At 48.4% G+C, this 25,316-nt stretch overlaps 1 protein-coding gene across 1 annotated transcript in view; it reads left to right on the plus strand.

The window, feature by feature from the left end:
- Positions 1–1,240: 1,240 nt before the first annotated feature.
- The window catches only part of ccdc92ba (coiled-coil domain containing 92Ba), a 47,389-nt gene continuing 23,313 nt past the window's right edge, over positions 1,241–25,316 (plus strand). Inside the window, exons 1-2 of the mRNA XM_055657555.1 lie at positions 1,241–1,529; positions 11,674–11,819. Of these exons, the coding sequence (XP_055513530.1) occupies positions 11,690–11,819 (130 nt within the window). The 5' untranslated portion in view covers positions 1,241–1,529; positions 11,674–11,689. The remainder of the gene's footprint in view (positions 1,530–11,673; positions 11,820–25,316) is intronic.

Consider the following 25,316-nt stretch of genomic DNA (forward strand, 5'->3'; position numbering starts at 1 on the left):
ATGGTAGAGAGGGGAACCCCCGTTCCCTAAAGAAAGAGGATATCTTGGATGTTCTTAGTGTGGAACACCTCATCTTGGGCGCAGATGCGGCGTAGACGGAGGAATTGGGAGTAGGGGATAGAGCCTTTGCAGGAAGCAGGGTGGGAAGAAGTGTAGTCAAGATAGTTGTTGGAGTCAGTGGGTTTTGTAATAGACGTCAGTCAATAGTCTATTTCTTGCGATGGAGACTGTGACATCAAGAAAGGGGAGGGAGGTGTCGGAGGTGGTCCAAGTAAATTTGAGCGCAGGATGAAAATTTGTGGTGGAATAGGAACCTGAGGGGAAACTTTGTCACACATAGGGTGGTGGGTATATGAAACGAGCTGCCAGAAGAGGTAGATGACGCAGATACTATAACACTATAACACTTTGACAGATACATGGATAGGACAGCATGTTCCTGTGCTGTAAGACTCTACACCTATTGCCTATTCTTTCTCCACAGACGTTCCCTGACCCAGGCAGGTGGGGCTAGTGGTGCTGGGCCATGTTGGCCAGTGTGGGCAAGTTGGGCAGAAGGGCCTGTTTCCACACTACTGTATGACTACCTCTATGACCCTGGTGTGTGAATTTCCAAATCATCTCGGTTCCCAACTCACCGTGAGGGTTGAGTTTAGAAGAATGAGGGGGGGGACCTCATTGAAACATACAGAATGGTGAAAGGCCTGGATGTGGATGTGGAGGATGTTTCCACTAGTGGGAGAGTCTAGGACTAGAGGGCACAGCCTCAGAATTAAAGGACGTTCTTTTAGGAAGGAGGGGGAGGAGAAATTTCTTTAGTCCGAGGGTGATGAATCTGTGCCACAGACGGCTGTGGAGGCCAAGTCAGTGGATATTTTTAAGGCAGAGATAGATAGATTCTTGATTAGTACGGATGTCAGGGGTTATGGGGAGAAGGCAGGTGAATGGGGTTAGGAGGGAGAGATAGATCTGTCATTATTGAATGGCAGAGTAGACCTGATGGGCCGAACGGCCTAATTCTACTCCTATTCCTTATGATGTCATGATGCTAGTGAGTGCAAAGATTTTAGATTGATTTTATTTTTTTGCAAACTCCCACGTGTCCTCCCCAATGTAACTCTGCAGCGATGAATATGTATTGGCTGGTGGGGGGGGGGGAGAGAGAGATCGGTGTTCCAACTGTTCCCATGCAACCTGCCGAGTGCTAATTTGTAACGATGCAGTAATCTGGGTGACATCAGCCCTCAATGCACCCTGGTTGCATCTTCCGGTCACGTTGCTCACTGTTTACGGTGCTAGATGAGCTGTCGGGCACCTCGTCCTTCACATACTCTATCTCTCTCTGTCTTTCCCCATCCCTCTTACCTTGGGGGGTCTGTATCCTCCGGCTGCCCCCGGCTGCACAGGACAGGACAGGACAGGACCGACCTGCCAGCGCAGCGCAGCGCAGCGCAGAGCCTTTGTTCTAACCGGGAGCTCACCCTCTCTGTGTGAGTGTGTGGGTGTCTGTGTGTCTCTCCCTGCACCGGGTAAGTCTGTCATTCGTGATCAATGCAAACTCTCCCCCCCCCCCCCCCCCCCCCCCCACCCCCCCCCCTCTCCCACTGTCTCTCTCTCTCTCTCTCTCCCCCCCACTGTCTGTCTCTCTCCCTCTCTCTCTCCTGACTCTGGTCTCTCTCTCTCTCTCTCTCCTGGTTCCCTCCCTCTCTCTCTCTCTTGCTCTCTCCCCCCTCTCTCCCTCCCCCCTCTCCCTCCCTCCCTCTCCTCCTCCCTCCCCCTCCCTCTTTCCCTCTCTCCCTCCCTCTCTCCCTCCCTCTCTCTCTCTCTCTCCCTCTCTCTCTCCCTCCCTCTCTCTCCCTCTCTCTCCCTCTCTCTCTCTCTCTCTCTCTCTCTCTCTCTCTCTCTCTCTCCTCTCTCCCCCTCTCTCTCTCTCTCTCTCTCTCTCTCTCTCTTCTCTCTCTCTCTCTCTCTCTCCCCTCTCTCTCTCTCCCTCTCTCTCTCCCTCTCTCTCTCTCTCTCTGTCTCTCTGTCTGTCACTCTCTCTCCGCCGGGTAAGTCCTTCAACTGTTCCCCCTCTGCACCACATTTGTCTCCGCTTGCAACTATTAAATTGCAAACGCGAGATGTGGGTTTTCGGTCTGCTGGTGGGATCTCATGTTCATTGCAGTTGAGGATGGGACAGGTTGAGTGGGGGTCCCTCAAGAGGTGGGCGCCAGTTGCTGGAGTAACTCAACGGGACAGGCAGCATCTCTGGAGAGAAGGAAACGGGGGAATGTTTCTGGTCGAGACCCTTTCTTCAGACTGAGCGTCTGGGGAAAGAGGGGGACGTTGAGATAAGGAAGGGTGAGGTGTGAAAACGAGAGAGGTGGACCAAACGCAGGCAGGTGGGACTAGTGCAGACGGGGCATGTTGATCAAGTTGGGCCGATGGTCCTGTTTCCATGCTGTGTGACTATGATTACTGGTGGTGGGCTGAAACACACCGAGTGACCGCCATGATTAGAGGGGTTTGCATTTGTGTAGCGCCTACCGCGGCCCTCGGAGAGTTCCTTCCCAAGTGCCTTGCAGCCCCATCAGCTGTAACTCAGGGAGCAGGGCAGCCAGTCTGTGCTAGGCTGCGTCTCACACTCACCATCCAGCCCACTAGAGCAGTTGCAGTACACTCCAGCACAGTGTTCATACAAGGAACATGCAGATGCTGCTTTAGGAGAAAAGACACAAAGTGCTGGAGTAACTCAGCCGGGTCAGGCAGGTCTCTGGAGAACATGGATGAGTGACGTTTCAGGTCGGGACCCTTCAGACTAATTATATTGGGGGAGAAGCTGAAAGAGAGGAGTTTCGTTTAGTTTGGTTTAGAGATACAGTGCGGAAACAGGCCCTTCGGCCCATCGAGTCTGCACTGACCAGCGATCACCCCACACACCTGCACTATCCTACACTCACTAGGGACAATTTACAATGTTCACCAAAGCCAATTAAGCTACAAACCTGCACGCCTTTGGAGTGTGGGAGGAAACCGGAGCACCCGGAGAAAACCCACGCCGGACACGGGGGGAGAATGTGCAAACTCCACACAGACAGCACCCGCGGTCAGGATTGAACCCGGGTCTCCGGCGCTGTGAGGCAGCAACTCTACCGCTGTGGGGGGCGGGAGATGCAGCCTGACCCCAGCGTTTTGTGTCTTTCATCCATTGCAATGTCCTGTGTTTTGGTGTAAGCTGAATGTTTTTGAACAGCTACAGCATGGAAACATGCACATGGGGCACTGCCCACCAAGCCCACACTGATCACCCGTTCACATTAGTTGTGTGATCCCAAATCCGCATCCACCCCCTCCATTCCCCTACACACTAGGGGCAGTAGTGGTTGTAGAATGCATATATGCTAGGCTTGTCCTGGTCTATTGTCATTTGTAATTCTAATGACCTTATTGAAGTTTACAAAATGATGAGAGGCATAGATAGATAAGGTGGCGAGCGTTGGACAAACGGATTGTTTTCTCTGTAATACGCCCCAGGATGAGACCAGATAGAAGTATATAAAAATAACAAGAGGCATAGATAGGGTAGACAGTCAGAACCTTTTTTCCCCAGGATGGAAATATCAAATACTAAAGGGCATAGCTTTAAGGTGAGAGCGGCAAAGTTTAACGGAGATGTGTGGGGCAGGTTTTTTTTTTACACAGAGGGTGGTGAGTACCTGGAATGTGCTGGGGGGTGGTGGTGGTGTTTTAGAGACTTTTAGACTGTTGGATGTGTGGAGAGCGGAGGGATATGGATTATCAGCAGGCAGATAGGAGTTGGCCTTGGCATCATGTTCAGAACGGATACTGTGGGCTGAAGGGCCTGTTCATGTGCTGCATTGTTCTATATTGTGCGACTCTCTATTTCCCAGGGCCAGGGTGCCTAAAAATAGAGGGCGTAGTTTTAAGGTGAGAGGGGGAAAGTTTTAAAGAGAACCTGAGCATCCGATTTTTCTTCTCACAGAGGGTGGTGGGGATATGGAACGAGCTGTACAGGCAGCAGCGGTAGAGTTGTTGCCTCACAGCGGCAGGGACCCGGGTTCGATCCTGATCCCGGGTGCTGTCTGTACGGAGTTTGCACGTTCTCCCCGTGACCGCATGGGTTTCCTCCGGGTGCTCCGGTTTCCTCCCACACTCCAAAGACGTGCGGGTTTTGCAGGTCAATTGGCTCCTTTATTGTACAGGATAAGATAGAAAGCATTTAAAATGGTGCCCAAAAGGCACAGCAGAAATCTGTCCTATTAAAAAGCACGAACAAGCGGGACGCTCAAGAGACTCGATGGCTGAATGAGGACAGAAGGGAACAGCAGAGGTCATGGATGGAGACATAGATTAAATACAGAGCTACCGGGGATCTGTTATAGGAGATAATATGAAGAGATTGGGAGTGAAAAGATAAAGGAAGAGAAAATAAATATATCAAGAAGTTTAAAACAAAAAATGTTGCAGAGTCTCACCAATAAATTGAAGCCTGGGATGATGGTACGAGCTAATTCAAGAGCGAAATATGAGGCGCTGTTCACCCGTAGTCAGGATTGAACCCGGGTCTTTGGCGCTGTAAGGCAGCAACTCTAGCGCTGTGCCACTATGCTGCCCATTGGACGATGTTGTCCAAGTGTTAAGGGGTTGTCCCACTGTACGAGTTTACCCAAGAGCTCTCCAGAGTTTAAAAAGAAATCAAACTCGTGGTAAGCACGGAGAATGAACGTAGCGGGTGCGTCGGAGCTCGGGGACGTCTCTTAGCGGCTCGTAACGCTAACGGCAGGTACTCGGGAAGACCCGCTAACGGCAGGTAAGCACGGGAAGACTCGTGAAGATTTTTCAACACGATGAAAAATGTCCACGAGAGCCCCGAGTACCGACGAGCGGCCATTACCGTAAATCTCCGTGTTCGAATCAGGGCAAACTCGGGAGAGCTCGTGGAATGAACTCGTACCGTGGGACAGGGGTTTTAGGCTGTTAATGAAAAGTTGGGTAGCAACATGGAGGTTGCAGGGATATTTAATCATTACTTTACTTCATTATTTACACTTTCGTTGAGAGATACAGCGCGTAAACAGGCCCTTTGGCCCACCCAGTCCGCGCCAACGAGCGATCCCCGTACACTAACACCATCCTACACACTCGTGACAATTTACAATTTTACCAAAGCCAATCCACCTACAAACTTGTGCGTCTCTGGAGTTCGGGAGGAAATGGGAGCACCCGGAGAAAACCCACGCGGTCACGGGTAGAACGTACAAACTCCGTGCGGACAGCACCCGTAGTCGGGATCAAACCTGGGTCTCTGGGGGGCTGTGAGGCAGCAACTCTACCGCTGCACCACCGTGCTGCTGTGATAGACCAGGGCGATAAACCAGGTATAGTGTGCATTGGGCGTTCAGTTGAGTAATGCAATTTAAATAATTAAAGCAAATACATTAAATATCAAAACGCAAGAATCTGTAGCCCAGATGGAATGCAACAATACATTTTCAGCAAAATCTGTGTCTTTAGGGCACAAATATGGATAAATGTGGGGTTATCCACTTTGGTGGCAAGAACAGGAAGGCAGATTATTATCTGAATGGTGTCAGATTAGGAAAAGGGGAAGTGCAACAAGACCTGGGTATCTTTGTACATCAGTCACTGAAAGTAAACATGCAGGTACAGCAGGCAGTGAAAACAGCTGTGATAGACTTGGGGGATAGACAAGGTATAGTGTGCATCAGGTGTTCAGTGTTGGTCTTCATAACGAGAGGAGTTGAGTATAGCAGCAATGAGATCCTTCTGCAGTTGTACAGGGCCCTGGTGATACCACACCTGGAGAATTGTGTGCAGTTTTGGCCTCCTAATTTGTGGAAAGACGTTCTTGCTATTGAGGGAGTAGGTTCACGAGGTTAATTCCCAGGATGGCAGGACAGTCATATGATGAAAGAATGGAGCGACTGAAGGATATACACTGGAATTTAGAAGGATGAGAGGGAATCTTATAGAAACATATAAAATTATTAAAGGATTGGACACGCTAGATGCAGGAAACATGTCCCCGATGTTGGGGGAGTCCAGAACCAGGGGCCACAGTTTAAGAATAAGGGGTAGGCCATTTAGAACTGAGATGAGGAAAAACTTTTTCACCCAGAGAGTTGTGAATTTGTGGAATTCTGGGCCTCAGAAGGCAATGGAGGACAATTCTCTGGATGCATTCAAAATGAGAGTTAGATATAGCTCTTAGGGCTAACAGCATCAAGGGATATGGGGAGAAGGCAGGAACGGGGTACTGATTGTGGGTGATCAGCCACGATCATATTGAATGGCGGTGCTGGCTCGAAGGGCCCGAATGGCCTCCTCCTGCACCTATTGTCTATGTAAGGAATTTAAGTTGATAATTTGTGATGTTTGAGACTGTGTGTAGGAAGAGGTATAGCTCAGTCCCTGTATTTAACCTATATCCCTCTGAACCTATCCGACCCAAGTACCTGTCCAGGTGTCTTTTAAATATTGTTCTAGTCCCAGCCTCAACTACCTCAACGGCAGGTACTCGGGAAGACTCGTGAAGATTTTTCAACATGTTGTGAAAAATGTCCACGAGAGCCCTGAGTACCTACGAACGGCCATTACCGTAATTCTCCGAGTTCGAATCAGGGGAAACTCGGGAGAACTCTTGAATTAGCTCGTACAGTGGGACAACCCCATTGGACAGGTACGGTGGCGCAGCGGTAGAGCTACCGCCTAACGGCGCCCGAGACCCGGGTCCGGTCCTGACTACGGGTGCTTGTCTGTGTGGAGTTTGTACGTTCTCCCTGTGACCTGCGTGGGTTTTCCCCAAAGACAGACACTAAAAAGCTGGAATAACTCAGCGGGACAGGCAACATCTCTGGAGAGAAGGAATGGGTGACGGCTCAGGTTGAGACCTTTCTTCAGCTATGCCTGCCTTTGGGTAGGGTACATTGAACAATCCCTGTTCCAGCCGTACACCGGCCCTATCCCAGAACTCTATCTCCGTTACATTCCTTCTCTCCACAGATGCTGCCTGTCCTGCTGAGTTACTCCAGCTTTCTGTGTCTATCTCCAGTTTAAACTAGCAACTGCAGTTCCGTCCTACACATTGCATTTTCTCCAAGATCTTCAGTTTCCTCCCACACTCCCACACACAGACGTACAGATTTGTAGGTTAATTGGCTTGGTATAAATGTAACATTGGCCCTAGTGTGTGTAGGATAGTGTAGGTGGATGGGGATCACTGGTCGGTGCGGACTAAGTGGGCGAACGGGCCTGTTTCCACGCTGTATCTCTAAACTAAACTAATGGTACATGGATAGGACAGGTTTAGAGGAATATAGGCCAAACGCAGACAGGTGGGACTAGTGTAGATGGGGCAAGTTGGGCTGTAGGGCCGGTTTTAGTTTACTTTAGAAACAGGCCCTTCAGCCCACCGGGTCCGGGCTAGCCAGCGATCCCTGCATATTAACACTATCCTACACACACTAGAGACAAATTTTACATTTTACCAAGCCAATTAACCTACACATCTTTGGATTGTGGGAGGAAACCGAAGATCTCACAGAAAACCCGCGCAGGTCACGGGGAGAACGTACAAACTCCGGTACAGACAGCGCCCGTAGTCAGGATCGAACCTGGGTCTCCGGCGCTGCATTCGCTGTAAGGCGGCAACTCTACCGCTGCGCCCTGTTTCCGTGCTGTATTACTCTATTAAAACATCTCCAAGATCAAGAGTGTTTTATTGTCATGTCCCGAAATGGAACAATTCAATTCTTACTAGGAGCAGCAAAGCAGAATATGTAAATATGTGTAAAACCCATAATAAACAATGATAGTTCAGTATATATTAAAAAACAAGACAGACAAATAAATAGACAATAATAGTGTGAAAGTCAAAAAATAATGCCCGCATATCGATATAGGAGAATGATTCCAGGAATGAGTGGGTTAGCATACGATGAGCGTATGATGGCACTGGGCCTCTACTCGCTGGAGTTTAGAAGCTTGAGGAGGGGACCTCATTGAAACTTACAGAATAATGAAAGGCCAAGATAGAGTGGATGTGGAAAGGATGTTTCCACTGGTGGGAGAGTCTAGGACCAGAGGTCATAACCTCAGAATTAAAGGATGCATGGTCATCGGGAGAATGTACAAACACCGTACAGACAGCACCCGTAGTCAGGATCGAACCTGGGTCTCTGGCGCTGTGAGGCAGCAACTCCACCACTGCACCACTCTGCCGGCCTCTGTCGATCCCTTCGATGGTGGGGAGATCAGTACCCATGATGGACTGGGAAATGTTCACTACTTTTTGCAGTAGTCTTTGTTCTTGGGTGTTAACGTTGCCGAACCAGACCGCCCTTAATCCACGGGAACACTTGGCCTCTTGATGGTACCCAGCATTAAATTGAATTTAGTTTAGAGATACAGTGCGGAAACATGCCCTTTGGCTCACTGAGTCCGCGCCGACCAGCGATCTCCGCACACTAACACTATCCTACTCACACTAGGGATAATTTTACATTTATACCAAGCCAATTAACCTACAAACCTGTACGTCTTTGGAGTGTGGGAGGACATGGAAGATCTCGGAGAAATCTCATGCAGGGCTCGGGGAGAATGTACAAAACTCCGTACAGTCAGCACCCTTATTCAGCATCGAACCGGGCCCCTGGCGCTGTGAGGCAGCAACTCGACCGCTGCATCACCGTGCCACTGTCAGGGGACATTACAATGATCTCGCATCGAGCAGGCATTACTATAGAAAGTATGTTGGAACGAAAGAGCAGAACTGAACTACTATCTAGTTTTAGTACATTATAGTCACGTTCACCGAGGTACAGTGAAAAGCGTTTTGTTGCGTGCTAACCAGTCAGCGGAAAGACTATACGTGCCTACAATCGAGCCGCCCACAGTGTACAGTGGTTGAGTAACTGGGCTGGTGTGGAGAGAGATGCCCTATTGATCTGGAGACATTACGTCAAATCTTGGTGGCTGGGGAATTAAAAGTCAAGTAATCGGATAAAAATAAATCTGGAATTAGAAGCTGATCTCAGTAATGGTGGAAGTGAGATATTGGTGTAATCTGGTGCACAAATATTCTTCAATGATGGGAGTTTGCCCAGACTCCATTTCAGTTTAGTTGATTGTCACGTGTACCGAGTACACTGAAAGGCTTTTGTTGCGTGCTAGCCAGTCAGCGGAAAGACAATACATGATTACAATCGGGCCGTCCACAGTGTACAGATACATGGTAAGGGAATAACTTTTAGTGCAAGGTAAAGCCAGCAATGTCTGATCAAGGATAGGCTAAGGATCACCAATGAGGTAGATAGTGGTTCAGCACTGCTCTCTGGTTTGTGGTAGGATGATTCAGCGCCTGAAAGACCATACGTGCCATATAACAATCCACAGCACAGTGGTTGAGTAACAGGCCATGTCGACCCTTCTAGTCCGTGCCGAACACATAATCTCCCCTAGTCCCATATACCTGCGCTCAGACCATAACCCTCCATTCCCTTCCCATCCATATAACTATCCAATTTATTTTTAAATGATAAAAACGAACCTGCCTCCACAACTTCCACTGGAAGCTCATTCCACACAGCCACTACTCTCTGAGTAAAGAAGTTCCCCCTCATGTTACCCCTAAACTTCAGTCCCTTAATTCTCAAGTCATGTCCCCTTGTTTGAATCTTCCCTACTCTCAGTGGGAAAAGCTTTTCCACGTCAACTCTGTCTATCCCACTCATCATTTTAAAAACCTATATCAAGTCCCCCCTTAACCTTCTGCACTCCAAAGAATAAAGCCCTAACTTGTTCAACCTTTCTCTGATTCAGGCTGGGAAAAACAGCTGGGAAGAAACTGTCCCTGAATCTGGAGGTGTGCCTTTTACGTACCTTTTGCCTGATGGGAGAGGGGAGAGGAGGGCGTCTCAGAGGGGGCCATTCCCCCCCCCCCATTCCCATTCACAGATAGGAAAGGTTTAGAGGGATGCGAGTTTTCTCCGAGATCTTCGGTTACTTCCCACAGAGTGGAGATACAACTTGATCATGTTCTAGCTGGAAGATAGAATGGGCCCATGGGGCTGAATGGCCTTCCCAGAGTGGGGAGGGGGTGAGGGGAGGATGGGATTTATTGGATCAAGATGAGGAGGTAAGAGCTCTGGATGTGCCCAGCCTTTCCTTCATACTTGGCAAGTTGCCTGGCTGTCTAATTGTGGACTGAAATATCAGATATCAGAGGCAAATCGCAACCAAGGAACAAGGAAGGTTGCCAGAATTGATAATTTTACAATCAGAGTGGCTATGTCAGCTGTAACTGTGCCTCTGTTAAAGCCATTTCCATTTTGATGTCCCCATAAGGTTAATGTTTTGAACAAAGTAGAATTTATTTTGCTTTTTAAGTATTAGTATATGGCCGATTTAGAGAAAAGATTTCAAAAAAGAAAGGCACAAAGTATCTCAGCGGGTCGGGCTGCATCTGTGGAGAACATGGATCGGTGACGTTATAGATTGGGACCCTTCTACCGACTGATTGTAATCTGAAGAGCTGGGATCCACCTATCACTTGCCAGGTTTTGGCCTGCCACCATCTCTCTTCCAGCTTTCTCCCCCCCTAATACAATCAGTCTGAAGAAGGGTCCCGACCCATATCATCACCTGTCCATGTTTTCCACAGATGCTGCCTGACCATCGATCGCCTGTACACACTACATCTATGTTAATTTCTCATCCACTCCCTACACACTAGGGGGCAATTTACAGAGGGGCCACTTAACCTACAAACCCGCACGTCTTTGGGATGCTGCCTGACCCACTGAGTTACTCCAGCACTTTGCGTTATTTTCGGTATAAGCCAGCATCTGCAATTCATTGTTTGTACTGAGGAATATGTGAGGCAATTTCGGAGGACTTTTGTTACAAAACAGATGAATTTGTATTAAATCCATTTTCCTTTTAGAAACTAAGTGAGGCATTAAAAATCAGAAATGCCATCTTACATATGGATATGCAGGGAAATGAGGGATATGGGTTACATGCAGTGATTGTCTTGGCATCATGTTCGGCACAGACATTGTGTGCCGAAGGGCCTGCTCTTGAGCTGAGTTATTCAATACAATATAACACAATAATACTTTATTAGCCGTGTATGTTTTGCAACATACGAGGAATTTCATTTGCCAAGTCAGTTATAACGATAAGAAGCAACAGAACTTAGAAAATACATTTTAACATAAACATCCACCACAGTGACTCCTCCACATTCCTCACTGTGATGGAAGGTGAAAAAAAGTTCAATCTCTCCCTTTCTTTGACCTCCCGCGGTCGGAGGCCTTGAGCCTTCCGTCGACGGGACGTACTTACTCCCGTAGCCAGCGTTCGGGCCCGTCTCGTCGGGGAGGGCCGTGACGGCGTGGGGTTTCCCCAGGTGCTCCGGTTTCCTCCCACATTCCAAAGACGTGCAGGTTTGTAGGTTTATTGACTTTGGTAAAAATTGTAAATTGTCCCTAGTGTGTGTAGGAAGTGTTAGTGTACGGGGGGGTCGCTGGTCGGTGCGGACTCGGTGGGTGAAGGCCCTGGTTCCGTGCTGAATCTATAAAGCCTGAAGTCACTGTTCTTTTGCCTGATCTGTTCTTGAACCTCCTGTACTTTCCTCCCCGGTCTCAGACTCTGCCCGGTAACCATGGAGACGTCGTCGCTGGAGCGGCAGCTGCAGAGCGTGCAGCGAAACGTTGCATTCCTGAAGGGGGAGCACATGGAGCTACTGCATGGCCTGCACATGGAGATCCTGCAGCTGCAGAAACGATGCACTGGTGAGTTTCTGCTGCACCACTCTGTCTAGCGAGCGCAGGGGGGTAAGGGCCGGCGGGGGGGGGGGGGAGGGGAGAGGGTGAGAGAGAGGGGAGGGAGGAGAGTAGGGAAAGGGAGGGGAGGGGGAGTGGGGCGGGAGAGAGGGGAAGAGGGCAGAGGAGAGGGGAGGGAGTACTGGGGATAAGAGGAAATGAGCTGCCCCTGCGCAGTTGGGGGCTATGGGTGAGTGGTGGAATATTGTGTTGGGGAACGGGTTGCATTGGGGGAACGGGTGAGTGGTGGAATATTGCATTGGGGAACAGGTTGCGTTGGAGGACCAGGCATCCCATGTGGCGGGACCCAACGGGTCCCACTTGGTCTAGTATATTACTAAAACTCTCATCATGTTTGTTTGTGAGTCTGTCTTTCTGCGTGTCTGTCAAGTGTGTCTGTGAGTCATGCCTGAATTACACCAAAATGGTACACGATAGCGCTATAATTTTTGGACCACCTTAATCACCATTGTCCTGTGGTGTGTTATATCACATTGATGGTATATTTTAAAGTTATTCACATTTAAAACTTTAGAAAATTCTGTTTGAGAAAAATCAGTTCAAGTTGCAATGGCAGTTAGTAGCAATGACATCACAATTTCATTTACATAAACTGCCGACTTAACTTTTCACTGTAAAAAATCCAATTGCTCTTGCTGGCTCTGCCTGTTATCTATATTACTAAATCTCTGATCTTGACCGCTTTTGGCCCACTGTGCTGCGATTTCCGACAGAACGTCACCACTTACGGCCGTCATTTTTGGCCACCTCGCTCAGAGCCCCCCTTCGCCTTACGGGTGCGGAGGAATTTTCCCATCGATGAAAAATCAGAGAGATATTAATGTTTTTAAAAAATACACCATTCTCTCTGCTGCCCCTGCTGGAGGGAGGGGGAGGGACTATAAAACCAGGAAGTGGTGTGCCTCACTCACTCTCTGCAAGATGGATGAAGCCAAGGGTCATTTCTGAGCTCTGAATAACACTGAACAAATGTCTACACAACTGTGAGTACCCTTAATGTGGTTTGAAAATGAAAATATGGTTTGTTTGAAGTAAAAAGGCACTGCCTGCAAATGGTGGCTTGGGAGCTTTGGCTTGAAGTTGAAAGGCACTACTTACTGCAAATGGTGGCTTGGGTGCTTTGCTTGAAGTTGAAAAGCACTACTTACTGCAAATGGTGGTTTGGGTGTTTTGCTTGAAGTTGAAATGCACTACTTGCTGCAAATGGTGGCTTGGGTTCTTTGGCTTGAAGATGAAAGTCACTACTTACTGCAAATGGTCGCTTGGGTGCTTTGGCTTGAGGTTGAAAGACACTACTTACTGCAAATGGTGGCATGAAGTTGAAAGGCACTACTTACTGCAAATGGTGGCTTGGGAGCTTTGGCTTGAAGTTTAAAAAAAATCACCATTCTCTCTGCTGCACCTGCTGGAGGAAGGGGGAGGGACTATAAAACCAGGAAGTGATGTGCCCCAGTCTCTGCAAGGGATGAAGCCAAGGGTCACATCTCTATGAGCTCTGAATAACACTGAACAAATGTCTACACAACTGTGAGTACCCTTAATGTGGTTTGAAAATGAAAATATGGTTTGTTTGAAGTAAAAGGCGCTGCCTGCAAATGGTTGTTTGGGTGCTTTGGCTTGAAGTTGAAAGGCACTACTTACTGCAAATGGTGGCATGAAGTTGAAAGGCACTACTCACTGCAAATGGTGGCTTGGGTGCTTTGGCTTGACATCGAAATGCACTACTTACTGCAAATGGTGGCATGTAGTTGAAAGGCACTACTTACTGCAAATGGTGGCTTGGGTGCTGCTTGAAGTTGAAAGGCACTACTTACTACAAATGGTGGCTTGGGTGCTTTAGCTTGAAGTTGCGCTACTTACTGCAAATGGTGGCTTGGGTGCTTTGGCGAAGTTGAAAGGCACTACTTGCTGCTAATGGTGGCTTGGGTGCTTTGGCTTGCAGTTGAAAGGCACTACTTACTGCAAATGGTGGCTTGGGAGCTTTGGCTTGAAGTTGAAGGCACTACTTACTGCAAATGGTGACGGGTGTTTTGCTTGAAGTTGAAAGGCACTACTTACTGCAAATGGTGGCTTGGGTGCTTTGGCTTGAAAGGCACTTCTTACTGCAAATGGCGGCTTGGGTGCTATGGCTTGAAGTTAAAAGGCACTACTGCAAATGCTCTTCCTGTTTATACTCTATATTGATTTTAGATAAAACGCTACCATTTACGGCTCTGATTTTTGGCCGTCTTTCTCAGTTCCCCCTCCGCTGAGCAGGTGCAGAGAATTATTCCCATCAATGAAAAATAAAAGTGTTATTAGTGTTTAAAAAATGGTGAGAATCTCTCTCCTGTCAATCACGCCCTGAAAGCCACACCTTTTCCGGTGGGAGGGGGAGGGGTTAGAAAACCCGGAAATGTGGGTGTGGCTCAGTCTCTGCATGATGGGGGAGGGAGAGGTCATGACTCTGTCTGAGCTGTGAATCAACTGAACACACTAAATGTCTACTGAACTGTGGATTTTGTGTGGTTTTATGGTGGTTTCACCCTGCATGAAATGGTATGAAGCTGCATTTGAATTTGGTGGCCTTGCACCATGCTTGAAATGGTAGGAACATGGATTTAAATTTGGTGGCCTTGCACCCTGCTTGAAATGGAATTTCAAGGAATAGCCATGAGTCAACTGCCAGCTCACCAGCTGTGAGTGAACTGCCAGCAGATCAGGCTTGAGGGACTGAGCTGCCACCCCAAGAACCCATACCAGCACTCCAGAAAGCCCCCCCCCCACTGGCCACCAATATTGGAATTGATGGAGCGGTGGAATATTGCGTCGGGGAACCAGCCCTCCCGTGTGAACATGGGACCCAACGGGTCCCACTTAGTCCAGTAATGTTATAAAGACAGGACACTGAGTCCTGTTATTTGAAACATTGTAATGGGCAGTGGCTGGGAAATGGATTTTGATTTTTTTTTAAAGTTTAAAAAGAGGGAGTGTGGAAAGGAGGGGAAGGGAGTGCTGGGATATAAGGGGAGATGAGCCGCCCCTGCGCAGTTGGGGGCTATGGGTGAGTGGTGGTGGAACATTGCGTTGGCGAACGGGTTGCATTGGAGGGCCAGGCCTCCCGTGTGACAGGGACCCAACGGGTCCCACTTGGTCTCGTTTTTGTTTTATAATGCCTGGCCCCGTCTGCCACGGTGTTGGATGAATAATACTTTATTGTCACATGTACCTAGGTACATTGAAATGCTTTGTTTGCATACATCCTAGGCAGTACACAAGTGTCACCCCATATTCATAAGTTATTCGAGGAGAATTAGGCCATTCGGCCCATTGAGTCCACTCTGCCATTCAATAATGGCTGATCTATCTTTCTCTCTCAATCCCATTTTCCTGCCCTCCCCCTAACCCCTGACACCCATACAAATCAATAATCTATCTATGGATCGACAGTGCTTATATTCACTGGAATTTAGAAGGATGAGAGGTTATCTAATAGAAACATTTCAAATTATTTTGGGATTGGACAGGCTAGATGCATTAAAAAATGTTCGCGATGTTGGGGGAGTCCAGAACCAGGGGCCACAGTTTAAGAATAAAGGGTAGGCCATTTAGGATTGAGATGAGGAAAAACGTTTTCACCCAGAGAGTTGTGAATCTGTGGAATTCTCTGCCTCAGAAGGCAGTGGAGGCCAATTCTCTGGATGTATTCACGAGAGAGTTAGATTTAGCTCTTAGGGCTAAAGGAATCAAGGAATATGGGGAGACAGCAGGAATGGGGTACTGATTTTGGATGATCAGCCATGATCATATTGAATGGCTATGCTGGGCTACACCTGCACCTATTTTCCATGTTCCTATGTTATCTCTGCCTTGAAAATATCCATTGACTTGTCCTTCATTCCTGCTCAAACATATCCATTGCCGTCTGGCTCTGCACCAAGAGGACTGGAGGCTCAGTGGGAGCGTAATCTTGCAGTGATCTCATCCAGCTTCCCTGCTGAAACCGTATCAGTAGAGGGCAGGGGAAGAGGAGACTGTCTGTCTGACAACGCTGCCATTAGACGTCTCCATCGATCGCTCAGCTCCAATTCTCCAATGCTTTCAAGAGAGACTTAGATAGAGCTCTTAAAGAGAGTGGAGTCAAGGGATATGGGGAGAAGGCAGGAACGGGGTACTGATTGTGAATGATCAGCCATGACCACAGTGAATGGCAGTGCTGGCTCGAGGGGCCGAATGGCCTACTCCTGCACCTGTTGTCTATTGTCTCCCTGCAGCAGTGAACTCTGGAAATAGATTAAAGATAGACAGGGCGGCACGCTGGCGCAGCGGTAGAGTTGCTGCCTTACAGAGCTTGCAGCGCCGGGGACCCAGGTTCAATCCCGACTACGGGTGCTGTCTGTACGGAGTTTGTACTTTCTCCCCGTGACCTACGTGGGTTTTCTCCGAGATCTTTGGTTTCCTCCCACACTCTAAAGACATACAGGCCTGTAGGTTAATTGGCTTGGTGTAAATGTAAATTGTCCCTGGTGTGTATAGGATAGTGTATTGTGCGGGGAATGTTGGTCGGGGCGGACCCGGTGGGCTGAAGGGCCAGTTTCCGCGTTGTATCTCTAAACTAAATTAAACAAAGTGCTGGAGTAACTCAGCGTGCCAGGCAGCACCTCTGGAGCGAAGGAATGGGTGACGTTTCGTGTCAAGACCATTCTTCAGACTAGATTAACTGTGTGAGGTTAAGCAAGGCCTGATTGCAGTTGGGATCGGGAGTGTGATATCCAGCACACTCCCAACACTGCAAGGAGTGTTCGGAATGTTGTTGTCTAATGTGGCGTTGAGGCTGAGAACTGAAACACGGAAGATAGACACAAAATATTCTCTGGATACTTTCAAGAGAGAGCTAGATAGGGCTCTTAAAGATAGTGGAGGGGACAGGGGATATAGGGGAAGAAGGCAGTAATGGGGTACTAATTGGGGATGACCAGCCATGGTCACAGTGAATGGCTGGCTCGAATGGCCGAATGACCTACTCCTGCACCTATTGTCTAGTGTCTATTGTCTAAAATGCTGCAGTAGCTCAGCGGATCAGGCAGCATCTCTGGAGAAAAGAAACGGGTGACGTTTTGGGTCCTGATGTTGCCTGACCCGCTGAGTTAGTCCAACTTTCACTTTTTCACTTCACGTTCCCTTAATGCCTATTCATTTGTTCGTTCATTTGTTCTGTATCTCTCCATGTCACCGCCTATACCTCTCCCCCAACTCTGAAGACAGGTCTCGACCCCAAATGTCACCTATTCCTTGTCTGCAGAGATGCTGCCTGACCCGCTGAGTTACTCCAGCTGTTTGTCAATCTTCAGTCTCCCCGCAACTTCTGGTATTGGAGAGAAAATAATCTGAGTCTATCCAATCTCTCCCTGTAGCTGAAACTCTCTAATCCAGGCATCATCCTGGTGATCCTCCTCTGCACCCTCTCCAAAGCCTCCACATCCTCCCTGTAATGAGAGCAACCAGGACTGCACGCAATACTCCAAATGTGGCCTAACTAAGGTCCAACTAAGCTGCATCTTGACTTCTGACTCTTATATTCAATGCCCAGACTAATAAAAGCAAACATACCATATGCCTTTTTTTACCAATTAATAACTCCCCAGAGTTATGTAGATTTCTGCAGAGATTAATTAACCTGCAAACCCACATGCCTTTGGGATGTGTTTAATTTAGTTCCGTTATACAGTGTGTAAATAGGCCCTTCGGCCCATCGAGTCCATACGATCACCACGTACACTAGGACTATTCTATACATCCAGGGACAATTTCCATAAGCCAATTAACCTACAATTCCTGCACATCTTTGGGATGTGGGAGGAAGCCGGAGCATCCGGAGAAAACCCACGCGGTCACAGGGAGAACGTGCAAACTCCGTGTGGACGGCGCCCGTAGTCAGGATCGAACCCGGGTCTCTGGCGCTGTAGTGCAGCAACTCTACTGATGAGGGGTGATCTTATAGGTGCATAAGATCACGAGAGGCGAATAGTGAAAGGCCTGGATAGAGTAGATGTGGAGAGGATGTTTCCACTAGTGGGAGAGTCTAGGACTAGAGGGCACAGCCTAAGAATAAAAGGATGAACCTTTTGAAAGGAGATGATGAGGAATTTCTTTAGTCAGAGGGTGGTGAATCTGTGGAACTCATTGCCACAGAAGGCTGTGGAGGCGAAGTCAATGGATATTTCTAAGGCAGAGATGGATAGATTCTTCATTAGTAATGATGTCAGGGGTTATGGGGAGAAGGCAGGAGAATGGGGTTGAGAGGGAAAGATAGATCAGCCATGATTGAAATGGTAGAGTGGACTTGATGGGCCGAATGGCCTAATTCTGCTCCAATGATTTACCCAGGGTAGGGAAATCAACAACCAGCAGTCATACATTTAAGGTGAGAAGGGAAAGATTTAATAGGAACCTGAGGGGCAATTCTTTCGTACAGAGGGTGGTGGGTAAATGGAAGGACCTGGCGGAGGAGGTAGCTGTGGCAGATAGTGTCACAACGTTTAAGAAACATTTAGACAGGTACGTGGATAGGATAAGTTTAGAGGGATATGGGCCAAACGCAGGCAGGTGGGACTAGTGTAGATGGGACATATGGGCCGGCGTGGACATGATGGGCCGAAGGGCCAGTTTCCATGCTGCCTGACGGTAGGCAACAATGTTTAATTGTCATATGTACTAACAACAGATCGATGAAGCACGACAGGCATGTCGACCCAATGTTGACAGATAAAATGTCACTTTAAAAAATCAATACATTAATAGCCCTAATTCTAGTGCAAAAAGGCCAAAGTATTTAGAGGAACCAGAGACAGTTCATAGTAAAGTTAGTGTTTTGTCGTGTTTAAGAAAGAACTGCAGATGCTGGAAAAATCGAAGGTAGACAAAAAGCTGGAGAAACCCAGCGGGTGAGGCAGCATCTATGGAGCAAAGGAATGGGTGACGTTTCGGGTCGGCACCTTTTTTCAGAGGTTTTTGTTGTGTTCCGAGCCAGATGGTTGTTTGGACAAAGCTCAGTTTTTTTTAGTTTAGAGATACAGTGCAGAAACAGGCCCTTCGGCCCACCGAGTCCGTGCCGACCACTGATCCCCACACATTAGCACGATCCTACACACACTAGTGACAATTTACACTTACACCAAGTATACAAGCCCAAGACAATTAACCTACAAACCTGTACGTCTTTGGAGTGTGGGAGGAAACTGAAGATCTGAAAACCCACGCGGGTCATGGGGAGAACGGACAAACTCAGTACAGACAGCGCCCGTAGTCGGGATCGAACCCGTCTCCGTCTCTTGCGCTGCAAGTGCATGTAAGGCAGCAACTCTACCACTGCGCCACCGTGACTGCCCTAAATTGTTCAATGTTACTTTATTATCTCTTGCCCCTAATAACAATGAAATTATTTTTTTGTCGACAGTTCAGTGCTAATCCTGTTATGCATTTGGCACAACCATACTAAGTGTAAGATTGTAGACCACACTGAGTCCCTATTGGGGAGCCTCCACGATTTAGATGCCATCTTGTATCCTTTCAGCTCCAAATTGTTTACAACATGTTTGTCTCAGCTTGGCCGTAAATGTCCGTGGACCTGGCGGCGGCAGTGGGTCGGAGCTGCAGAGGTCAGCCGGGTTTGTGTCGATGGCCTCCATCACGGCTCCATGATACTGCCAGCCTTTGTATGTCAACCAGGTGGTCACTGTTTTCCTCCTGATGGTAGGAGTGAAATGAGAGCATGACCAGGGTTTAATGGCGTTAGTTGGCTGCTTAGTTAGTTTAGATTATTGTCACGTGTACCGAGGTACAGTGAAAAGCTTTAGTTGCGTGCTACCAATTCAGCGGAGAGACAATACATGATTACCATTGAGCTGAAACAGCGTTCAGATACAGGATTTATGTGAATTATGTGAATCGCGTTTCGTGCAAGATAAAGTCCCGATCAAAGATTGTACGAGGGTCTCCATGGAGGTAAATAGCGGCTCAGGACCAGTCTCTAGTTGTTGGTAGGATGGTTCAATCGCCTGATAACAGCTGGGAAGGCACTGTCCCTGAATCTGGAGGTGTGCGTTTTCACACCTTGCGCAATGGGAGAGGTTAGAAGAGGCAGTGGCCAGGGTGCGACTCGTCGTTGCCGAGGCAGCGTGAGGTGTAGATGGAGTCAATGGAAGGGAGGTTGGTTTGTGTGACGGTCTGGGCTGCGTCCACAATTCTCTGCTATTTCTTGCGGTCTTGGACGGAGCTGTTCCCAAACCGTGCTGTGATGCTGATATCCCGATATTGCCATTTCAAACGGTAGTTTAGAGTCACGCCTTGATGGGCTGGGATAAAAATGGCAGCTTTCCTCTCCTGAAGGATGTTGTTGAACTGTTGTGTTGTTAATAACAGGTCCAGTAGTCTCCATTACACATACTACCCTTTTTTAATTTCAGAATATATTTTGTTTTAATTCCCTTGTGTTTGGGTTTGAACTAGTCTCTCTAATTCATCCTGAGTCTGAAGAAGGGTTTCGGCCCGAAACGTTGCCTATTTCCTTCGCTCCATAGATGCTGCTGCACCCGCTGAGTTTCTCCAGCTTTTTTGTGTAACTTCGATTCTCCAGCATCTGCAGTTCCTTCTTAAACTATCTAATTCATCCGTCCATTTCTCTCAGACTCAGTTGTAGCACAGTGGCGCAGCGATAGAGTTGCTGCCTCACAGCGCCACAAACCCGGGTTCGATCCCGACTACGGGTGCAGTCTGTACGGAGTTTGTACTTTCTCCCCGTGACCGCGTGGGTTTCACGTTAATTGGCCTCTGTAAATTGCCCCTAATTTGTACGATAGATCTAGTGTCGAGGGCCTGTCCCACTTGGGCGTCATCTGCGCGTCATTTACGCGATATCATTTACCCGTCACGACACTTGGTGAGGCGTGGTGACGTAGGCAGTGACGGCGGTTGCGCGCGGCGCCTCAGGAGTTTGGGATTCACAAAATCTTCGGGAGCCACTTGCGTGACGCGCAAATGACACCCAAGTGGGACAGGCCCTTAAGGGATGATTGTTGGTCGGCACGGACACGGTGGGCCAAAGGGCCTGTTTCCACACCGTACCGTGAATTTAATAATCCTGAACAATTTACTGTATTGCTGTATTTATGCAATGATTGGAATTAAATTGAATAACGGAATCAATAGCCTTGAAGAAGGGTCCCAACCCGAAACGTCACCCATCTTTTTCTCCAGAGATACTATCTGAGCTGATGATTTACTCCAGCACTTTGTGTCTCTCTTCAGTATAAATCGGCATCTGCTGTTCCTTCCTGCAAGAATAGCCTTGATAGTTTGTGACGGTTCCGAATTCCTGTTAGTTGTTCAGGATTATTAAATTCACGGTGGCGCAGCGGTAGAGTTGCTGCCTTACAGCGAATGCAACGCCGGAGACCCGGGTTCGATCCCGACTACGGGTGCTGTCTGTATGGAGTTTGTATGTTCACCCCGTGATCGCGTGGGTTGTCTCCGAGATCTTCCTTCCGCACTCCAAAGACGTACAGGTTTGTAGGTTATTTGGCTTGGTAAATGTCAAAATTGTCTCTAGTGGGTATAGGATAGTGTTAATGTGTGGGGATCGCTGGGTGTCAGGGGTTACGGGGAGAAGGCGGGAGAATGGGTTTGAGAGGGAGAGATAGATCAGCCGTGATTGAATGGCGGAGTAGACTTGATGGGCCGAATGGCCGAATTCTGCTCCTAGAATGTATGAACTAAATGTGATCTGTTTGGATAGCATATAAAATAAAGCTTTAACTCAGTACATGTGACAATAATAAACTTGAAGCAGTTCCCCTCAGTTATAGTGTTCCCGCTCCCTCACAGCGACTGATAACAGGGTTTACAGCCCAGTGACGTCATTGAATCCATCCGTCCCTGAAGGATTCACATTGTTGCGCGTGGGGTGGCACGGTGGCGCAGCGGCAGAGTTGCGGCCTTGCGGCGCCACATACCCGGGTTTGACCCTGACTACGGGCGCTGTCTGTACAGAACTTGTACATTCTCCCCGTGACCTGCGTGGGTTTTCTCCAAGATCTTCAGTTTCTCCCACACTCCAAAGACGTACAGGCTTGTAGGTTTAATTGGCTTGGTGTGAATGTAAGATTGTCCCCGGTGTGTAGGGTAGTGTTAGTGTACGGGGATCGCTGGTCGGTGCGGACTCGGTGGGCCGAAGGGCCTGTTTCCGCGCTGTATCTCTACACTAGGTTACAAGGTTAATTCCCAGGATGGCGGGACTGTCATATGCTGAGAGAATGGAGCAGCTGGGCTTGTACACTCTGGAGTTTAGAAGGATGAGAGGGGCATCTCATTGAAACATATAAGATTGTTAAGGGTTTGGACACGCTAGAGGCAGGAAACACGTTCCCGGTGTTGAGGGAGACCAGAACCAGGGGCCACAGTTTAAGAATAAGGAATAAGCCATTTAGAACGGAGACGGGGAAACACTTTTTCTCACAGAGAGGGGTGAGTCTGTGGAATTATCTGCCTCGGAGGGCGGTGGAGGCCGGTTCTCTGGATGTTTTCAAGAGAGAGCTAGATAGAGTTCTTAAAAATAGCGGAGTCAGGGAATATGGGGAGAAGGCAGGAACGGGGTACTGATTGGGGATGATCAGCCATGATCACATTGAATGGCGGTGCTGGCACGAAGGGCCAAATGGCCTACTCCTGCACCTATTGTCTATTGTCACTAAACTAAACTCTACTCGTGACCCTCAGTGGAAAGGAGATGTACTGGAAGCATTGCTGCTTGGCAATGCCGCACTGAATCAGCATTGCTTCTGGCTTCTCGGCTCATTCCTGCCTGTACTCGATTTCAGTCAATAACTTACGGGCAGCTTACCTCATACTGTGCTCTGTGTTTCTCATTATCATCGCACTACCTTGAGAATCTGGTGACTTTGAGAGCCTGCTGTACTCACTGGCTGAAATCAGAGAACTTTCTTGGAAGCACAGATTTCCCCAGAGCTTGAGGTTGAGTTTAGCCTAGGTGGAAGATTCCGTGCATGTATCCAAAATGCTGGAGTAACTCAGCGGGACAGGCGGCATCTCTGGAGAGAAGGAATGGGTGACGTTTTCAAAGGTTTCAAAGGTCTTTTATTGTCACATGTATCAATTAAGGTGCAGTGATATTCGAACAGCCATGCTAATAAAAGCACCAAGACGCACAACAACATAAAAGTTAAGATAAACATCCACCACAGCGATTCCCCACTTTCCTCACTGTGATGGAAGGCAAAAAGCAACAGAGAAATCTACTTCTCTCTTTCCGATTTTACCTCCAGGAGCAGCTGACCAGCTGACCCGCGGTCGGGGTGCAGCTCATCGAACCCATCCGTTGGGGCGATTGAAGATAAACATCCACCACAGCGGTCAGGTCGAAAAAGTCTCGAAGAGGTCGGGACAGTCGCTGTTAGAGCTTCACGCGGTTCGAAAGTCCGCAGGCTCCCGGCGATCTGGAGCTGCGAAAGTCCGCAGGCTCGGCGGTTTTTGAGCTGCGAGGTCAAAAGCCCGCCAGCTCCTCGATGTTAGGCCACAGTGCGGACGGAGATACGACACGGGAAAATAAAATCCCATCTCCGTCGAGGTGCGAAAAAAAAGTTTCCCCCAACCCCACCCCCCACATAAAACAAGCTAAAGAAAACATACATTTAACATGTATTATAAAACAACAGAGAAGAAATGGACAGACTGACTGTCGGCGAGGCAGCCATTGCTGGCGCCACCCGGTGGAGGTTTTGGGGTCTGAAGAAAGGTCTCGTCCCGAAACGTCACCCACAGTGGGTGTTGCATTTTTGGATAGGGTGGTCAAAAAGGCTTTTGGCACATTTATTGAGAGGCTTGAGTGTAGACGTTAGGAGGTCATGTTGCAATTATGTCAAACATTGACGAGGCCGCATTTAGAGTATTGTGTTCTACAAAAGATGTTGTCAGGTTTGAAAGGGAACAGGGCCGAATTACAAGGACTCGAGGGTTTGAGTTATAGGGAGAGGTTGAGTAGGCTGGGACTCTATTCCTTGGAGCGCAGGAGGATGGGGGGTGATCTTATAGAGGTGTATACAATCATGAGAGGAATAGATAGGGTAGACAAATGAGCCTCTTGCCCAGAGTAGGAGAATAGAGAACCAGAGGGCACGGGTTTAAGGTGAAGGGGCAAAAGCTTTAATAGGAATCTGAGGGATAACTCTTTCACACAGCGGGTTGGTGGGTGTTTGGAAAGAGTTGCCAGAGCAGGCAGTTGAAGCAGAGTCTATCATAATGTTGAACAAAACATTTAGACAGGTACATGGATAGGTAGACAAAAAATGCTGGAGAAACTCACTCATCTCTTTTTCACACAGAGAGTTGTGAGTCTGTGGAATTCTCTGCCTCAGAGGGCAGTGGAGGCCGGTTCTCTGGATGCTTTCAAGAGAGAGCTAGACATGGCTCTTAAAGATAGCGGAGTCAGGGAATATATGGGGAGAAGGCAGGAACAGGGTACTGATTGGGGATGATCAGCCATGATCACATTGAATGGCGGTGCTAGCTCGAAGGGCTGAATGGCCTACTCCTGCACCTATTGTCTACTGAAACTCAGTGGGTGCGGCAGCATCTATGGAGACAAGGAATTGGCGACGTTTTGGGTGGAGACCCTTCTTCAGACTGATGTCGGTAGGTGGGGGGGGAAGAAATGAAGTAGGCGGAGACAGTGGGACGTGGTACTTCCTTTCTTTTTCCAGCATCTGCAGTTCTTTCTTAAACAGGTCGGACAAGTTTAGAGGGATGTGGACCAAAGGCAGGAACGTGTAGATGGGATATGTTGGTCGGTGTGGGCAAGTTGGGCCGAAGGGCCTGTTTCCACGCTGTATCACTCTATGAGTAAAATGTGACTAACTGGATAAGTGTGATAGGTTCCATTTTTTGGAAGTCAAACCAGGGCAGGACCTAGGCAGTGAACAGTAGAGTCCTGTGGCACGTGGCAGAGCAGAGGGATCTCGGTCAAGTACATAATTCCTTGGGAAAATGGGATTTGGATGGGCATCTTGAATGGCAAGGATGAATTGGACTAAGAGCCTGTCTCCGTGCTGTAAGACTCCGTGACTCTAAATACCATTCTCCAGTTTTAATCCATTTCATCCTTTGATCATGCCAGCCTGTAACCTCTGCACAAGTCTGATTCAATGATATGTTATAGTCACCAGTAGCTAGGTGCAGCGAATGCCTTGTTTTGCATACAACCCGGTAAGACCTCACCTAGGCAGTACAGAAGAGTTTGATGTTGACAACGTTACAAAAGTTGACCAAACAGATCTATCTACTGCTCCGCTTTCCGACGCCCCCCTCTCTCTCTCTCTCCGACAGTTGCTCACGGGTTCCTCCTCGCTCTCGTGGCGCGGGTCCCTTCGAGGGCCGAGTTCAGGGTACACGGTGGGC

This window comes from Leucoraja erinacea, chromosome 28 (assembly GCF_028641065.1).
Source record: "Leucoraja erinacea ecotype New England chromosome 28, Leri_hhj_1, whole genome shotgun sequence".
Lineage (NCBI taxonomy): Eukaryota > Metazoa > Chordata > Chondrichthyes > Rajiformes > Rajidae > Leucoraja > Leucoraja erinaceus.